At 49.8% G+C, this 17,520-nt stretch overlaps 1 protein-coding gene across 1 annotated transcript in view; it reads left to right on the forward strand.

The window, feature by feature from the left end:
* The window catches only part of LOC306815413 (serine/threonine-protein kinase pim-1-like), a gene marked incomplete at its 5' end in the record, with an annotated part of 78,293 nt that extends 62,851 nt beyond the window's left edge, over positions 1 to 15,442 (forward strand). Inside the window, one exon of the mRNA XM_079331976.1 lies at positions 14,798 to 15,442. Within this exon, the coding sequence (XP_079188102.1) occupies positions 14,798 to 14,960 (163 nt within the window). The 3' untranslated portion in view covers positions 14,961 to 15,442. The remainder of the gene's footprint in view (positions 1 to 14,797) is intronic.
* Between the last annotated feature and the right edge of the window lie 2,078 nt (positions 15,443 to 17,520).

A 17,520-nucleotide genomic window follows, 5' to 3' on the forward strand; every position in this document is an offset into this window, starting at 1 on the left:
GAATAACCATGATGCTCTGCGGCCCCATTAAACTGTATTATACCTACTCCTACAACTCCCATCATGCCCTGCACCCCAGAGAACCCCCTTACAGACCCCCATGAGCCACTTCAAAGCCCAGACTTTCCATCAGGATCCCTAAGTTCGTTTTTAGTGCCCACTCAATGCCCCCAAGTGTCCTCCTGTCCCTCAAAATTCTTACCCCAGACCCAAAACTGCCCCAAATGTGCCCCAGAAATGTCTCCCTGGACCCCAAAGTGCCCACCCTGAACCTGTCTGAAAAAAAAAAAGATATAAAGAAGATAAAAAAATAAGTAAAACATTATGAATTATCCTAAAAAGGGAGAAATAAATAACCAATTGAGCTTAATTAATGAAGGGAATTGTATTACATAAAAGCAATGAGCAATAATTTTTTTGGTTGCTAATAAAATATTTTTATTACAAATATAAAAATTTGGTCTAAAAAATAGAATAACAATATTACAAATAAGGAAAATTAATTTTAATTTTAAAATTAAATAACATTTTATTATAAAGAGAAATGAATGAGGTTTTTTATATTTTGGGTTGTCAGCACCAGGTGAGAGACATCATGATATGATGATGATGGGGGTGAGAAGCAGGTTGTCCAAACAGAGTCAGCCTGCAAAGGGGCTCATTCTTCAATGTGTCCAGACCTCCTAAGGTGACATTCTGCATCAAGGCCACTTGGGAAATGCTTCTATCACTTCGCCTCTGAACAGAAAAATTGAAAAACATTCCCGTGAGTGAAGTCATGATGCACTTTCAAATCTTCCTTCTTAGGAAAACTTCACAATGTCTCCAAGTATCTGCACAAGCCCTGGGGACTTGAAGAAAATTGAAGAAATACAAAGAGTTCCTGGAATCTTTCTGTATTTTAATGATCCCCAAAATTGTTATGAATGCAGTCTTCAATTGTTCAGTTAATCAAACAACAAATATAAATTTAGCAGTAATTTATTAATAATAGCAGTAATTGCATATAAACAAATTCAATCAAAGTATATTAGTTACGTATATTTAAGTAAATACAAAATTTGGCAGTGAGTATTTTAGTGTAATTGAGGTTTGGTTCCAATAAAGCATAAACAAAACCAACCAGGGGTACAGGGACGGCCCTTCCTCTCAGACCATGCCAACTGAATCAAGCTAAAATCTCACTTATATAGTTTACTAATACATATTTATACAGAATGTTCTGGAAATCTCCTCCTCATTTCTATTCCTAAAATCTCTGTCACTATGTTGTGTTGCTCTTGCTTCAACAATGGTTGGGGGTCTCTCCTCCTTTTGGGAATCTTGTTTCCGATGAAGGCTCTGTGTCTTCCTCAGTGTTCACTGTGTGGACTCTCAGGTAGTGCAGGCGCACTGAGATTAGAGTTATATAATTAAGCTGATGTTCCCATAACAAGCCAAGTGTCTAATGCTTGGAATCATCCTAATTTGGCTCAATTCAAGGTCAAAAGTTTTATTTCTAGATGCTGTTCTTAGACCTATTCCCTTACTATCTCTACTCCCACCAAACAACTGGAGAATGATACCATCTGCTTTGATTAACCTTCCGTTATCTTTTATGCATTGGAACAATTAAGTACAATTTTTCCATTGCTACAAAGCAACAATTTTGCTAATATAATGACAATTTAATTAGCAGGAATCATATTTATAAGAGGGCAGATTTGGGGCTGAGTCCAGGAGCCCCAGGCACTGAGAGAATGTTGGAGAATCTGCTCAAGGAGGGAGAAGCAAAACTCCAAGTCCCTTGGAGCATCAGTGGCCCCACTGAGGGCAGGGACTGCCAAAGGCTCCCCAGGGACCAGTGAGAGCAGATCCTTGAGGGCAGGATTGCAGGAGCCCAAGGCTGTGAGCAGGAACTGCAATGCTGAGCAAGGCCTGGGCTGGTTGGAGGCAGCAGAAAGGCCAAGGGCTGAGCCCAGGCCTGGCCCAGCAGGGCCTGTCCCTCACGGGTGGCTCGGGGCTGTTCCTGGGGCACTGGGATGGGAGGGGCAGCAAGGACTGCAAGCCCTGCCAGCCTGCTCAGGGAGGGCCGAGGCAGCAGCAAAGTGCAGCCCCTCCAGGGAAAGTTCCTCCTGTGGGGCTCAGAGGCCCTGCCCAGCCCAGGGCACAAAGGCCTGGGTGCCTCTGGCCCTGCCAGCCCTGCCCAGCCCTTGGCCATCTATCCTGCAGCCTGTGTCCCTGTGCGTGCTGCTCCTCTGCCCTGGCGGCTGCACACGCCCATCTCGCTGTCCCCCCAGCATTTCTCAGCCCAGCATTGCTGTGCCCTCCCTGGGCTCCCTGCACCCAGCGCTGCCGGCTCCTGGCACACAGAGCCATGGCATGGCCCAGCCTCAGCTGGGACACCTGGGCCACCAACATTCTGCCGTGGCAGGGATTGTGCTGTTCCCTCACCTCCAGGCTGAACCTTCCAGGCTGCTCTTTGGGGAGGTTTCCTTCCTTTACACTCCCAAGGAAACCTCTGTGTCCTGCTGTTCACAAACAGAGAAGGGCTGGTTGGAGATATGGTGGTCAGAGGGCGACAGAGGGGTTCAATGGCTATTAAATAATTGAGTTTTCAATATTCTGTGAAAGAAGGAAGGGCATCAACAAAACTTCTACACTGGAATTTTGCAGAGCGGACTTTGGCCTATTCAGGATGTAGATTTGGGGAGTAACTAATCAGGTATTGATTTTTAAAGAGGAACAGTCTTTAAAAAAAAAAGGATTACAAGAAGGATGGGCTATGTTCAAGAAGTTTTAAAGGAGCAGAAGCAGCCTGTCCCTGTGTCAAAAAGGAAGGGAGTGAGTAAAATAACTGGCATGGCTGGGCATGGATATTTTGGAGGAACTCAAGAAGTTGCATCACCTTTGAATAGAGGGGAAGGCAACTCAGAAAGGTTTTAAGGAATTTGTTAGGGTTTTAAGAAAGAAAAGTAGAGAAGTAGAAGCTCCATAAGAACATAACCTGGTCACATTTGCAAAAAAATGAAAAATATTTTTTAAAAATCAATTAAGAACAATAGCAGGGACAAGGAAATTTTTAGCTCTTAAATGGATGCAGTGGGGAATATAGTAAGTAAAGCTCAGTAAAGGTTTGAGGTTTCTGTTTTGTTAACTCAGTTTCCAACAATAACACAGGTTTTCCTCAGGACAAGTGTTCTCCCCCTCAGCTGATAGATGGGGACAGGGAGCAGAACAGACCCCTGTAGTCCAGGAGGAAGCAGCTGGGGACCTGCTAAACCACTCAGATTCTCACAGGTGTCTCTGGGATTAGATGGGATCCAACCTAGGGGGATGAGGGAGCTGGTGGATGAGCTCCCCATTCTGCTCTCCATCATTTACCATCAATCCTGGCTCACCAGGGAGGTCCCAGAGGACTGGAGGTGCCACTGTGAGCCCATCTCCAAGAAGGGCTGGAAGGAGGATCTGAGGAACTCCAGGCCTGTCAGCCTGACCTCAGTGCCCAGCAAGGTGATGGAGCAGAACACCTTGAATGCCATCACAGGGCACCTAGGGGATGGCTGAGGGATCAGAGCCAGCCAGTGTGGATTTCAGTATCAGCTTTGATGATTTGGATGAGGGCATTCAGTGCACCATCAGCAAATATGCGGATGTCACCAAGCTGGATGTGAGTGTGGATCTGCTGGAGTGCAGGAGGGCTCTGCAGAGGAACCTGGACAGGCTGGATCCAGGACCCAAATCCAACCAGGTGAGGTTTAACAAGAGCAAATGCTGGGTCCTGCACTTTGACCACAACAATCCCTGGAGCGATACAGGCTGGGGACAGAGTGACTGGACAGCAGCCAGGCAGAAAGGGACCTGGGGGGGCACTGATGGACAGCAGGCTGGACATGAGCTAGCAGTGTGCCCAGGTGGCCAAGAAGGTCAATGACACCTGGCATGGATCAGGAATGGTGTGGTCAGCAGGACCAGGGCAGTGATTCTTCCCCTGTACTCATATCTGGTTGGGATGTACCCTGAGTGCTTTGTTTGGTTCTGGGCATGGAGGAGCTGGAGCGTGTCCAGAGAAAAGCAATAAGGGTGGTGAGGGGTGTGGAACACAAATCCTGTGAGGAGTGGCTGAAGGAGCTGGGGTTGTTTATCCTGGAGAGAAGTAGACTCAGAGGTTACCTTATCACTCTCTACAATTTCCTGAACTGTGGTTTTAGTCAGGTGGGGGTTTGTCTCTTTCACCAGTGTCCTAGTTTGAAAGGACAGGTGTCTGCCAGTAAAGGCAGAAGTTTCCCTTTGAAATAGAGACTTTAGTTCCACTCCCCCCAGGTATTATAATTGTTTGAATCAAGGACTCTGAAGCAGAGGTAAGGGGGTAGGAATAACAGCTCTTTTACTATTATATCTAACCGTACAAACAGAAAACAACAGCAGTTGTTAAAATTGCTAACAGAACAGAATAGATAACTCGGTTTCAGTCCCTTCTTTAGATGCAAGCACGCTGTCTCAGGGCTTGGTCCCAGTCCTGCATCCGGAACAAAAAACCCAGAGGGCAGGCGGGAACGGAGGCAGGAGGGGCGGGCGGCAGCGGGCACGCCGGTCTCGGGTGGGAACGGGCTGAAGCAGGCGGCTCCTCGCTCACTGTTTGTGTCCGGGTCATCAGCTGTATCCGCAGAGGCAGGAGGCTGGAATAGGGCAGATGCAGGGCAGGTGATCACAGACCGTCTGGCTCTCCTGTTTTCCAGAGCAGGGGCTGCAGATGGGCGTCCTCCTCCCTCACTCGCCGGAAACACGAGTCCCCTCCAAAAGCCTGAAAGGCTCCTCCGGAAGCGAATGCCACCTACCCCTTTTGTCTAAAGTCATCAGAGACCCTAGGTGTAAACCTGGCCAGCTCCATTGGAATGATAATGGGAAAAATTCTTTCAATTGTTACAGTCATAGAAAAACTCTCAACCCCCAACATTATCCACCCCGAATTTTTTCCATGCCGACATGCTACAACACATTAAAAACTTTAAATCATATACATACATGCAGTTACAGGCACAGTATCATAGGTAGTTCACACTAGAACAAGGTCCCCTTGGGGTATGCATCGGGTCTCTCCATCCTTTTGCATCACCCACAAAGTGCAACCTGGTTCTTGAGCAAAAACCACCCCACGAACAGGATTGTCTTTGCTGGAAGCAGAGTTCACCCAGACAGTTTTCCCTAACATGCCTCTCAGGTGTACCACTGGAACCTTATCTCCATCTGCTGCTCCCAAGGGCTCTGATTGGGCAGGGCCTGCTCGGTTAGTGGAACCTCGGGTATTCACTAACCATGTGGCCTTTGGTAGATTGATCTCCCAGTTCTTGAAAGTCCCCCCACCAAGTGCCTTTAAGGTGGTTTTAAGCAGACCATTGCACCGTTCGACTTTCCCAGCTGCTGGTGCATGATAGGGAATATGGTACACCCACTCGATGCTATGTTCTTTAGCCCAGGTGTTTATAAGGCTATTTTTGAAATGAGTCCCATTGTCTGACTCAATTCTCTCAGGGGTACCATGCCTCCAGAGGACTTGCTTATTTAGGCTTAGGATGGTGTTCCGAGCAGTGGCGTGAGGCGCAGGGTAGGTCTCCAACCATCCGGTGGTGGCTTCCACCATGGCCAGCACATAGCACTTGCCTTGACGGGTCTGAGGCAGTGTGATGTAGTCAATCTGCCAGGCCTCTCCGTACTTATATTTGGACCATCGCCCCGCCCATACCAGAGGGGCTTCACCCGCTTGGCCTGTTTGATGGCAGCGCACGTGTTACAGTCATGAATAACCTGAGAGATGCTGTCCGTGGTTAGATCCACCCCTCGGTCTCGTGCCCACTTATAGGTGGCGTCTCTGCCCTGATGGCCTGAGGCATCGTGGGCCCATCAAGCTAGGAACAGTTCTCCAGTGTGTTCACAATCTAAATCTATCTTTGAGACCTCTATCTGTGCAGCCTGATCTACCTGCTCGTTGTGCCTATGTTCTTCATTAGCCCGACTCTTGGGAATATGGGCATCCACATGACGGACTTTCAGGGGGAGCTTCTCTACCCGAGTGGCAATGTCTTTCTACTCATCAGCAGCCCAGACTGGTTTTCCTCTACGTTGCCAGTCAGCCTTTTTCCACCTTTCCAGCCAACCCCACAGAGCATTGGCTACCATCCATGAATCAGTGTAAAGGGAGAGCTTTGGCCATTTCTCTCTCTCAGCAATGCCCAAGGCCAACTGAACAGCTTTGAGTTCAGCAAGTTGACTCGATCCACCTTCTCCTTCGGTAGCTTGTGCAACCTGTCGTGTGGGGCTCCATACGGCAGCTTTCCACTTCCGGTTCATCCCCACAATGCGGCAGGAACCGTCGGTGAAAAGGGCGTAGCGTGTTTCATCTGCTAGCAGCTGGTTGTACGGTGGAAGTACTTCAGCCCGGGTCACTTGCTTCTGCTCCTCTTCATCAGCGAGACCAAAATCTTCACCTTCTGGCCAGTTTGTAACTATCTCCAAAATCCCAGGGCGATTCGGGTTGCCAATACGGGCATGCTGCGTGATGAGGGCAATCCACTTGTTCCATGTGGCATCAGTGGCGTGGTGAGTAGAGGGAACCTTTCCTTTGAACATCCACCCCAGCACTGGCAGTCGGGGTGCCAGGAGAAGCTGTGCTTCTGTGCCAATCACCTCTGAGGCAGCTTGAAGTACTTCACAGGCAGCCAAGATTTCCTTCTCTGTGGGAGTGTAATTGGCTTCAGACCCTTTGTAACTTCTGCTCCAGAATCCCAGGGGTCGGCCTCGGGTCTCACCAGGCACCTTCTGCCAAAGGCTCCAGGACAGACCATGGTTCCCAGCTGCAGAGTAAAGCACATTCTTTACCTCTGGTCCTGTCCTGACTGGGCCAAGGGCCACTGCATGAGCGATTTCCTGTTTGATCTGGGTGAAGGCTTGCTGTTGTTCAGGGCCCCAGTGGAAATCATTCTTCTTGTGAGTGACCTGGTAGAGAGAGCTCACAATCTGGCTGTACTCAGGGATGTGCATTCTCCAGAAGCCGATAGCACCTAGAAAAGCTTGTGTCTCCTTCTTGCTTGTTGGTGGAGACATTGCAGTGATCTTATTGATGACCTCAGTGGGGATCTGGCGCCATCCATCCTGCCACTTCACTCCCAGGAACTGGACCTCTCGGGCAGGTCCTTTGACTTTGCTCTTTTTAATGGTGAAACCGGCTCCCAGCAAAATCTGGATGATCTTCTCTCCTTTCTCAAATATCTCCATTGCTGGGTTCCCCCACACAATGATGTCATTGATGTACTGCAAATGTTCTGGAGCCTCACCCTTCTCCAGTGCAGCCTAGATCAGTCTGTGGCAGATGGTGGGGCTGTGTTTCCATCCCTGGGGCAGTCGGTTACAGGTGTACTGCACACCTCTCCAGGTAAAAGAAAACTGAGGCCTGCACTCTGCTGCCAAAGGGACAAAAATGCATTGGGAATGTCAATGGTGGCATACCACCTTGCTGCCTTGGACTCCAGCTCGTACTGGAGTTCCAGCATGTCCGGCACGGCAGCGCTCAGCGGTGGAGTCACTTCATTCAATGCCCGATAGTCCACAGTCAGTCTCCATTCTCCATCAGATTTCTGTACAGGCCAGATAGGACTGTTGAAGGGTGAGTGGCTCTTGCTGACCACCCCTTGGCTCTCTAGATCACGGATCATTTTGTGGATGGGGATCACAGCATCTCGATTTGTCCGGTACTGCCGGCGGTGCACTGTCATGGTGGCAATTGGCACCTGTTGCTCTGTCACTTTCAGGAGTCCTACCACAGAGGGGTTTTCTGACAGTCCAGGCAAGGTGTTCAACTGCTTAATGCTCTCTGTCTCTACAGCAGCTATTCCAAAAGCCCACCTGAACCCCTTTGGGTCTTTGTAGTAGCCGTTCCTGAGGAAGTCTATGCCTAGAATGCACGGTGCCCCTGGGCCAGTTACAATTGGATGTTTCTGCCACCCCTTCCCTGTCAGGCTAATCTCAGCTTCCAGCAAAGTGAATTTCTGTGATCCCCCGTCACCCCAACAATGGAAACAGGTACCTTCCCCACATGTTCTGATGGTATCAGGGTGCATTGTGAACCAGTATCAACTAACACTTTATGTTTTTGTGGCTTTGATGTGCCAGGCCATCGCACCCACACCATCCAATAAATCCTGTCATCCCATGCCTCTCCCTGGCTAGAGGCAGGGTCCCTCTAGCCCTGGTTATTATTTCTTTCCTGGGCATACATAGTGGAGGTTCCTTCCAGGGGATCTGACAGAACATCCTCCTTGCTGTAATACCCTGCACCTTGCTTGTGGGAGGTTGAGGCTACCTTCATTTTAGTGCGGCTCCCTCAGTTAGCATTTCCCTCCCTGAGCTGACGCACCCGTGCTGCCAGGACAGAAGTGGGTTTCCCATCCCATTTTCCCATGTCTTCCCCATGGTCTCGCAGGAGAAACCACAGGTCAGCTTGTGAGGTGTACCCTCTCTCCTTAGCTGGGGGACGTGAAGCTCTCACTTGGGGGCCTGTGACTTGTACTGGTGCCACGCTGATCTTCCTCACCTCTTCAATTCTCTTCATCATCTCCTCCCTCATATCCCTCATCCTATCTTCGACCTGTTGGAGGTCCTTGGCCACGGCAGAGACATTGGCCTGCATTGGGCCATTCATCATGCTCTCAAAATTTCTGAGTTTGTTGGCAACAGAACACACTGTCTCTGGACTGTTATCGGCATTAATCATTGCTATGTAGGTGGTATATTGAGATGGACCCAAGGTTGCCAGATTCCATAACATCTGCCCTGTGCACTTGACCTTGTCAGGGTCATTGTCATGCTGTCCATCCCTCCCAAAGAGTACCTCTAATACTGCTGTCTCTCTCAGCTGCTGGATCCCTTCCTCAAGGGTGTTCCAGCGCATCCTACGGTGGTGGTCCTGCATTCTCTCTCTGTGTACAAACTTCTCTTTCACACTCATTAAAAGCCGGTCCCAGAGGGAAAGGAGGCCTTGATCCCTTACGAATATCTGGTCCACACCTGAATCCTGGGCCAAGGATCCCAAATTCCTGGCCTCAGTTCCATCCAGTTGTACACCTGTTCCCGTAAGATCCCAGACCCGGAGTAACCAAGTTGTAAAAGGCTCACGGCCCCGCCGAGCAATGTCTTTGCGCAGGTTACGGAGACTATCGTATGAGAGTGACTCAGTGACAAACTCAACCTCTGGCTCCCTTGCTGGTTGTGAGGACCCTCCTTGCTGATCCCTATTATCTAAGTGCCTCGTTTTAATCTTAGATTTCCTAGTTTCCACAGGAGGAACTGCTGCTGGCTGTGGCTGCTCCTGTGATCCAGCTGGAACCTGGACAGATACAACATCTATGGGTTCCACTGCAGCACCATCTGACTCTCCCTCTTTAAGGCAGGGGGAGGGTTTCTTACCAGCTGGAGAAAAATACTCCTTCATCATCTGGCTTTTCTCCTTCAACATCTGACTCTGCTCTTTCAGCATTTGGCCTATATCCTTCACTAGAGCCCCCACCCACTCTGGGTGGCTTATTTCTGCGGTGGGCTGTGGGGCAGGGTTAGGCTCTGGGGCAGCATTCTTAGTCTCTGGGGCAGAGGCAGGTATTGGGGCAACATCCCTAGTTCCAGGGTTAGGCTTTGGGGCAGCATCCCTAGTCCCTTGGGGCAGAGGCAGGTTCTGGGACAGCATCCTTAGTCCCTGGGGCAGAGGCAGGTTTTGGGACAGCATTCCTAGTTCCTGGGGCAGAGGCAGATCTTGGGGCAACATCCCTAGTTCCTGGGGCAGAGGCAGGTTCTGGGGCAACATCCCTAGTCCCTGGGGCAGAGGCAGGTTCTGGGGCAACATCCCTAGTCCCTGGGGCAGGTATCAGAGTTGTTATCCAAGACAATATTCCTTTGTTTCTGAATGCTAAGTAGAACAGGCCTATCAGCAACACCAGCCACTGATTAATAACACTGGCAATTAAAGCAGAACTGAAATCCTTGAGAACTGGTGGGGTAGCCTCAAAAAACTGGGTGATGGGTTGGGAGAAAATTTCCCTTGCACTCGTTATCTCACAGTAAGTACCATTTCTGAAATAACCCCAGAAACACGCAGTTAGAGTACGATAGCTTTGGATCCATGCAACCGCTTCCCAGAAAAAAATTAAAAACCCATGAATTCCTGACATAATCAATCCACAAAATGAATCGGATAATAGTTACAGTAACTTTGGTGAGGGGGCCCAAATTTAAATAAGGGCTTGCAAATGGGAGGGAGATGGCTGTAACCACATGGAACACAAACCAGATTAAACCACGCAACATATTGCCACTTAAGAGAGCTGTTATTCCTGTCTTAACTCTCAACTTAGTGCCCACTGGCCCCACGTTGGGTGCCAAAATCTGTCTTGGTTTGAAAGGACAGGTGTCTGCCAGTAAGGGCAGAAGTTTTGTTTTGGAATAGAGACTTTGGTTCCTTTCCCCTCCAAGTATTATAATTGTTTGAATTAAGGACTCTGAGGCAGAGATAAGGGGGTGGGAATAACAGTTCTTTTACTAATATATTTAACTGTACAAGCAGAAAACAATAGCAGTTGTTAAAATCGCTAACAGAACAGAATAGATAACTCGGTTTCAGTGCCTTTAGATGCAAGCACGCTGTCTCTGTGCTTAGTCCTAGTCCGGATCTGCCGAGGGCAGACGGGAACGGAGGCAGGAGGGGGTGGGGCGGCAGCAGCCACGCCGGTCCCGGGCGGGAATGGGCTGGAGTGGCGGCTCCTCGCTCACCGTGTGTGTCCGGGTGATCAGGTGTGTTTACAGAGGCAGGAGGCTGGAACAGGGCAGATGCAGGGCAGGTGATCGCAGAGGGTCTGGCTCTCCTGTACTCGGCTGCGTGGGCTGAAGATTCCAGGCGTCTTTCTCCCAGCTTGCCGGAAACCCGAGTCCCCTCCCGGAAGCCTCAGAGGCCCCTCCGGGAGCCCACCCCTTTTGTCTGGACTCATCAGAGACCTTGGGTGTAACCCTGCCAGCTCCATTGGCATGATAATGGGAAAAATTCTTTCAATTGACACAGTAATAGAAAAACACTCCACCCCCAACATCATAGAAGTATTTGGAGTTTGTATAAACCAGAATACTTAGGTTTGAAGTGAAGCATGACACTAGATACAGGAAAATATATGATTAAATTGTTCTGGCTAAATCCCCCTGTTATGTATATTATGTTTTATAGATAAGTTGTATCTACTACCAGCTAGCAAAACCAGACTTTCAAATAGTCTGATAGATTTTGCAAAATCAGACTTCCTGCCTTTGTATGATCAGTGCTGTCTATCTACAAAGAACAGACTTCCCGATTTTCACCGGTTTAATCTACCAAGACCAGATGGTTATCTATGAGACTTGACTATTGCCCAAAGATTTTATGCATGTTTATTTCAACCATCACTGCTTATCGGACTAAATTAGGACAGCAAAAAACCACAAATTATTGATGGCAATATTGATGAGAGACCATACTGCAAAAAGAGACTGTAAACCAAGGTTGTGTGGAGTGGGCAGTGACCCCTCACATTTCCCCAGCTCTGCATTGCCCTGTCTATATAAAATAAAGCATTCTAAGTTTTACTGACTATCAAGACTTTTTGTTTCTCATTTACAACTCTGCTGTCACCCTCCTCTCCCAGTCTCCCTCTCCTTGTTCCAGGTGGGGCCGGCAGCGGGCGCAGGAGGAGGAGAAGAAGGAGGATGGGGCTCGGCAGGGCAGGCAGCAAGCTCAGCCTGCGGCTGCCTTTTGCTCACAGGTGGCCATCAAAAGGGTGCCAGGGAACCGCGTCCGCCACTGGGGTGAGCTGGTGAGTGAGCGGGGCCAGCAGGAGAAGCCGGGGCATGTCGGACGGGGATGAGTCAAGGCCCGGCAGGGTTGAAGCCACCAGGACCCTCGAGGAAGAACAGGCGTGGGGCCAGCAGAGCATCCCAGGCTGGGTGAGGGCTTCCCGAGCCCTGGCACGGCATCAGCCCCACTGATGGCATCGTGCTCCTCCCACAACCCGACAGCACCAGTGCACCTCTGCAGATCATGCTGTTGCACAAGGTGTCCACTGGCTCCCCCAGTGTTGTCCGGCTGCTGGAGTGGCTCAAGCTCCCCAACAACATTGTGTTGTTGTTGCCAGGACCTCTTGAATTTGCTAGCAGAACAGAAGTTCCTGCCGGAGCAGGAGGTGCGGGAGCTGTTCCGCCAGGTACTGGGGTCCGTGCCCACTGCACCAGCTGCAGGGTCCTGCACAGGGACATCAAACCAGAGAACATCCTGCTCGACCTGGCCACTGGGCAGGCAAAATTGACCGTCTTTGGCTGTGGCACTTACCTGCAGGACACAGCCTACACTCGCTTTGCAGGTGAGTCCACGCAGGGATGTGTTCCAGTCACAGCATCTCCTGGCCCAACATCTCAGAGCCCAGCCTGGGTGTGGCAGTGGGGATTCTCCCTTTTGCTGGCAGTCATGACACTGAGCCTTCAGCTGAGCTGCTTTTGAGTGGCGGTAGGTGGGGCTGGCTTCCAACCCTGCTGGCAGTCTTTGCCAGCCACTCTGCCCAGGACTGCAGCTGGGGCAGGAGTAGTAAGCCCAACAGAAACACCTGTGGATGGGGGTAGCAGAGAGGGGGCCATACGCTGTGCACCAGCCAGTTTGGTTTGCAGGTGAGAAAAGGCTTGCACTGCTGTGCTCTCCTTATTTGCCTTGGCTTCATAATATCTTTTGGGGCAATGCAGGCATGGAGGATGAAGGCATGGTTTTGCCCCAACGCTGAGTGGGCTTTTCCTTGTAGTGGTTGGGCCTTGCAAGGGTTTTCGCTGCCGTCTTCCAACACCAGTGGATCTTTGTCCAACCCTGAGTTCTTACACAAGTCTCAGGTGCTGGTGAGAAGACAGCAAGTCACACCACGTGTCACTGGGGCAGCCCCCACATGCCCAGGGATGCTGCCAGGCTCTGGGAGCAGCAGCATCCCCCTCACAAACTCCATCTGTATTCCATAGGAACACCATCCTACAGCTCCCTGGAATGGACCCACTTTGGCTGGTACTGTGGCAAACCAGCTACCATCTGGTCCCTGGGCATCCTGCTGCACCAGATGGTCTACGGGGACCACCTTTCAAGGAGGGGCCAGAACATCAGCTGGGACCACCAGATCTCGCTGCCACCATGACTGTCTCAAGATGGATCCTCATCTCTGGGCATGGGGGGAATACCAGTGCTGGGAGACAGCAGCAGGCTCGTGAGCATCCTGCTCTGGCAGGTGCAGAGGAGGTGGCACATGTCCTGCTCTCCTGCTCTCCTCCTAAGAGAAAATCCATGGGGAAGTTTAGGAACAACCCTGGGCACACCCAGCATGGCCTGGGCACAGGAATGGGGGGGGGGGGGGGGGGGGTGGTGGCACAATTTCTCTGACTGATTGGTGATTTCTGGTTTCTCTTTTGAGAGTGCCAAGATGTTATTAAGAGGTGTTTGTCCATGCAACCCTTGGACAGGCTGTCCTTAGAACACCTTTTCTGGGATCCTTAGCTGCAGGGTGTTCATCTACTCTAGACGATGGGAGAGATCCGCAGCTGGATCCAGGGACCTGGCATGAAACAGCTGCACCCATCTCATGGCAATTAGTGGCAAAGCAACCCAGACTGCCCATAGCTCTGAGCAGGGTTCATCAGAAAGGGGCACACAGCTCTTGGGCTGGAGCTGAGCTGGAGACCTGGTGTGGCAAGCACTGGTGGCCACCATCCCCCCCTGGGTTTTCTTCTCTGGTTCGTTGATGGCTGGGGCCCTGGGCAGAACACCGACAGCCTGGTCTGGCCCCCATGGAAGGAGAAGGAGAAGTTGTACCAGGTGGGGCTGCTGCTAGAGACACCAAGGACAGCCTCAATGATGACAATCTGTTCCTCAACCTAGCCAGCTGAAGATGATGGACTAGGATTCTGGCACCTTCTTCAAAGACAAGCTCCACACCCAATTTGCGGGTGAGTCCACAGCCAGGGGGATGCTCCCAGATCTGGGCATGGCACGGCTTAGCCAGGATCCCAAAGGTTCCCCCTTTGCTGGGGCAGATGCCACAAATCATTCAGTGGGCTGCCAAGCTGCTTTTTCTCTCTGGGCAACTGCTAAGGGGCTGGATGTGCCATGGCTGGCTGCAGGTTGGGCACATGTGCTGCCCTCCTGCTCTCTACCCAAGGCGGCAATGACGGGCAGCTTTGGACAGCTTTGGCCTCTGCTCCGGGCATGGCCAGCATGGCCTGGGCACCACAGGAGCTGGGACAAGGGGGACAGGAACCTTCAGCTGATGGGGCAGTTTCTGCGTTCTTTCCTTGCAGCCAGGCCCTCTGGATGCTGAGGCTGCTTTGGGCTCTGCCAGGGCTCTACTGGGCTCTACTGAGAAGGAAGCGAGTCTTCTAAAGGATTTGGGCTGTGACAGGGTTTAGATTGCCAGTCCTGCTTGGAGCTGGCAGGGAACAAAGGAATTTCTTCTTGGTTCACACTAGTTTCACCACAATTTAAAAAAAAAAAAAAAATATTGGAAACAACTCCTAAAATCTTTTTAAAAATGTTACTGAGGCCAGTAAGGTGCATCAATGCCATCAGCTCGTATACAAAGTAAATAAATGAGTTTCATCTTTCAAAAGATCAGTTACATCTTAATTCGAAGTTACAGAAGATTTTTCACTAATAACTTGGTTTTTGTTTTTACCTTTCACATTTTATAGAGGATTTTTCTTTTCTTTTTCCTTTTTCTTTTCCTTAAAACAGAAAACATGCCATAAAAAAGGAGTGTCCTTTGCTCCTGGTTCCTGTGTGGAGCAGCTCCTTCCTGCTGGCTGAGCTGCGCAGGCAAAGCCTGGCAGCTCCTGGCCCTGCAGGGCTGAGGCTTTTCCCCAGTGCTAGGCACAGACTGATGGACCAGCACTGCTGAACACAGGGACACACAGAGGGACCAGGAGCAGTTGCCTTTGTCCACCTGCAGCTCCAAGGGCCAAACTCTGAGCAGACAGGGCTGGAAGAGACTCATAGCCTCCTTGTTTGCTGTGCTGCCCGACTTGTGCCCAGCCCAGCTCTGTGTGGGGCAGAGGGAGAACAAGGGACAACTCCCTCCCAGCCCCCAGGCCAGGGACCCCTCTGGCCCTGGGGCTTGGGGCAGTGTCAGCACCCACTGCTCCAGCCACCACTTCTGCTGGCACTGACAGCAACACCCAAACTGTGGTTGATCTCGAGAGAGCAGCAGCAGTGCCCGGATCTGATCCCTGACTCTGGGGCAGGGCTGGACAAATGACCCCCACAGCAGCAGCAGCAGATGGAGTTGACTTTCAGCACAGCCCCTGCCACTCTTCCCTCCCATGTGCAGTGGTGTCACAGCAGCCTGGGGCACCTGGGAGCCCCCAGTGCCAACAGAGACTTGAGATGGGTTCCTGGAGGTTGTGCAGGAAACAGAGGTGGGGACTCCCTGTCCATGTGGAGCTTCCAGATGGAAAAGGCTGCTGTGAGCAGGCAGCTCCAAGGACAGAGGAAGGAGGGGCTGGAGCCCTTGATCTTTGCCAGTTCCACAGTCCTGGGCAGCAGCCACCGAGCACAGAGGGAACAGAGGGCACAGCAAGAGGGACAAAACCAGTCAAGGTCAGGGACTGGGAAGAGCCTGAGCTGGGAACAGCAGGAACAGCTGCTTCATTGCACCCTTGGAGAAAGCTCTTGGCTAGTTCAAAGTGCTGAAAAGTGTGAAGGGCAGAGAAGAGACCACACTAAACAATGCTCCTGGTTCCACAGCCTCCCCTCTCAGTGTCCCAGAAGGAATTGGATGAACTGTATTCTTCTCTCCGAGTCATGTCATTCAGCATGAGCAGCTGAGCACCAGGAGCTAAAAGAGTCTTAGGCCACAAGAGCTGAGCAAGAGGAGACATTTTGACTAAAGTCATGCTGCTAACATGGACCTAGCTGAATCCAGCAGATGGAATCCTGGAATTATAGAATCCTTTCTGTTGGAAAATACCTCTAAGCACATTGAGTGTGGTCTTGGTAGATCACCACAAAATGTTGCGTTTTAAATGTAGATGGTTGGAATCAGTCCTGTCCTAAATTCCCAGGTAGAGGTAAAACCATTCCTAGAGTTTGCTGGCTCTGGAGTGGGCTGAGTTCAGAGAACCGTGAGAGCAATGGGGAAGTCAGCTGAAAGAAGCTGAACCACTGGATGTATTAAAATATGGGAAAATGAAAAGAATTTGTGTGTTTGGGAAGATGAGGATGAATTATGTTAACAGCACCAACAGAGGGAATGATTGGTGTCAAAATGCTCCCACGTGGAGCAACAGAAAAGGCTTTTAATCTTGAGCTAGGTTTCATTTGTGCAAAGGAAAGAGTAATAATATAATAAATAATTATATATATATATATGTGCATATATATAATATAATAAAAAAAAAGAGGTGCATACTTCCACATATATATAATGACATTGTAAAATAATGCTCCAAATACTAATTTTTTAGCTTTGGCTGCTCAGGGATGTAACAGTAAATACTCTATAGAAAATGATTGGCCACCTGAACATCACTGGTGAACTGTGTGAAATTGTATACAATGAACAAAGGAGTAAAGGATGAAATTGGCAGTTTTAACAGGGTTTGCTGACACTAGGATATGGAATGCTTTGTCTGCTCCTGTGAAAAATAAAGTGAGTAAGACTGTTGGGTTTTTCATATAGCAGACCATCAAAGGCTGCAGCATTAATTGAACAGATGAAGGGGTTGTTAAAAGAGCACTTGAAAAAAAATAGGAGACTGGAAGGTGTCACAATGAAAATCCCATCTCACAGATGTGCTCCATACCCTCAACAACTGCCCCACTGGGGGAATGGAAACCCCCAAATGTGCATGGCTGAATCCAATGACAAATACAACCATGGACAGTGACACTTGGACTGCTTAGGAAATTATTCCAGTTGTGATGGCTCCTGACAGGGCCCCTCCAGAGGCTGCAGGGCTGGACCTTTATGCATTAGAATTAGTTAGGATAAATCAGAAGCAAATGGGAGTTATAAATACCAGAACAGGTATTCAGATTCCTTCAGGATGCTTTGTTTTCCTAAATGCTTACTGAAGATTGGTCTTTAAGTGTTCATGCCTTGGGAGAAGTAATCGGTGCAGATTATCAAGGAGAAATTGAAGTAATTTTCTTAAACAATAATGAACAATTGGATTATTTAACCCCATGGCAGGGTAGCATAATTTTTGATACTGCAGTTTTTAAAACAACTGTGAAAAAAGGACATCCACCTTAAACCACTGCTGTTAATAGAGATAAAGGGTTTGGATGTACCAGTCCTAATAATGGAGCCAGAGTGTGGGTGCAGAGGCCAAATGGCCCTCCCAGGCAAGCTGAAGGAACAGCTCTGGGGAAAGACAACACTGTTTGAATCCTGAAACCTGGCTGAGCAAGATGGGAATATGTCCCTGCAGCCAAGTGTTCTGTGCCAGAACAAGTGG

This window comes from Erithacus rubecula, assembly GCF_903797595.1.
Source record: "Erithacus rubecula genome assembly, contig: scaffold_131_arrow_ctg1, whole genome shotgun sequence".
NCBI lineage: Eukaryota > Metazoa > Chordata > Aves > Passeriformes > Muscicapidae > Erithacus > Erithacus rubecula.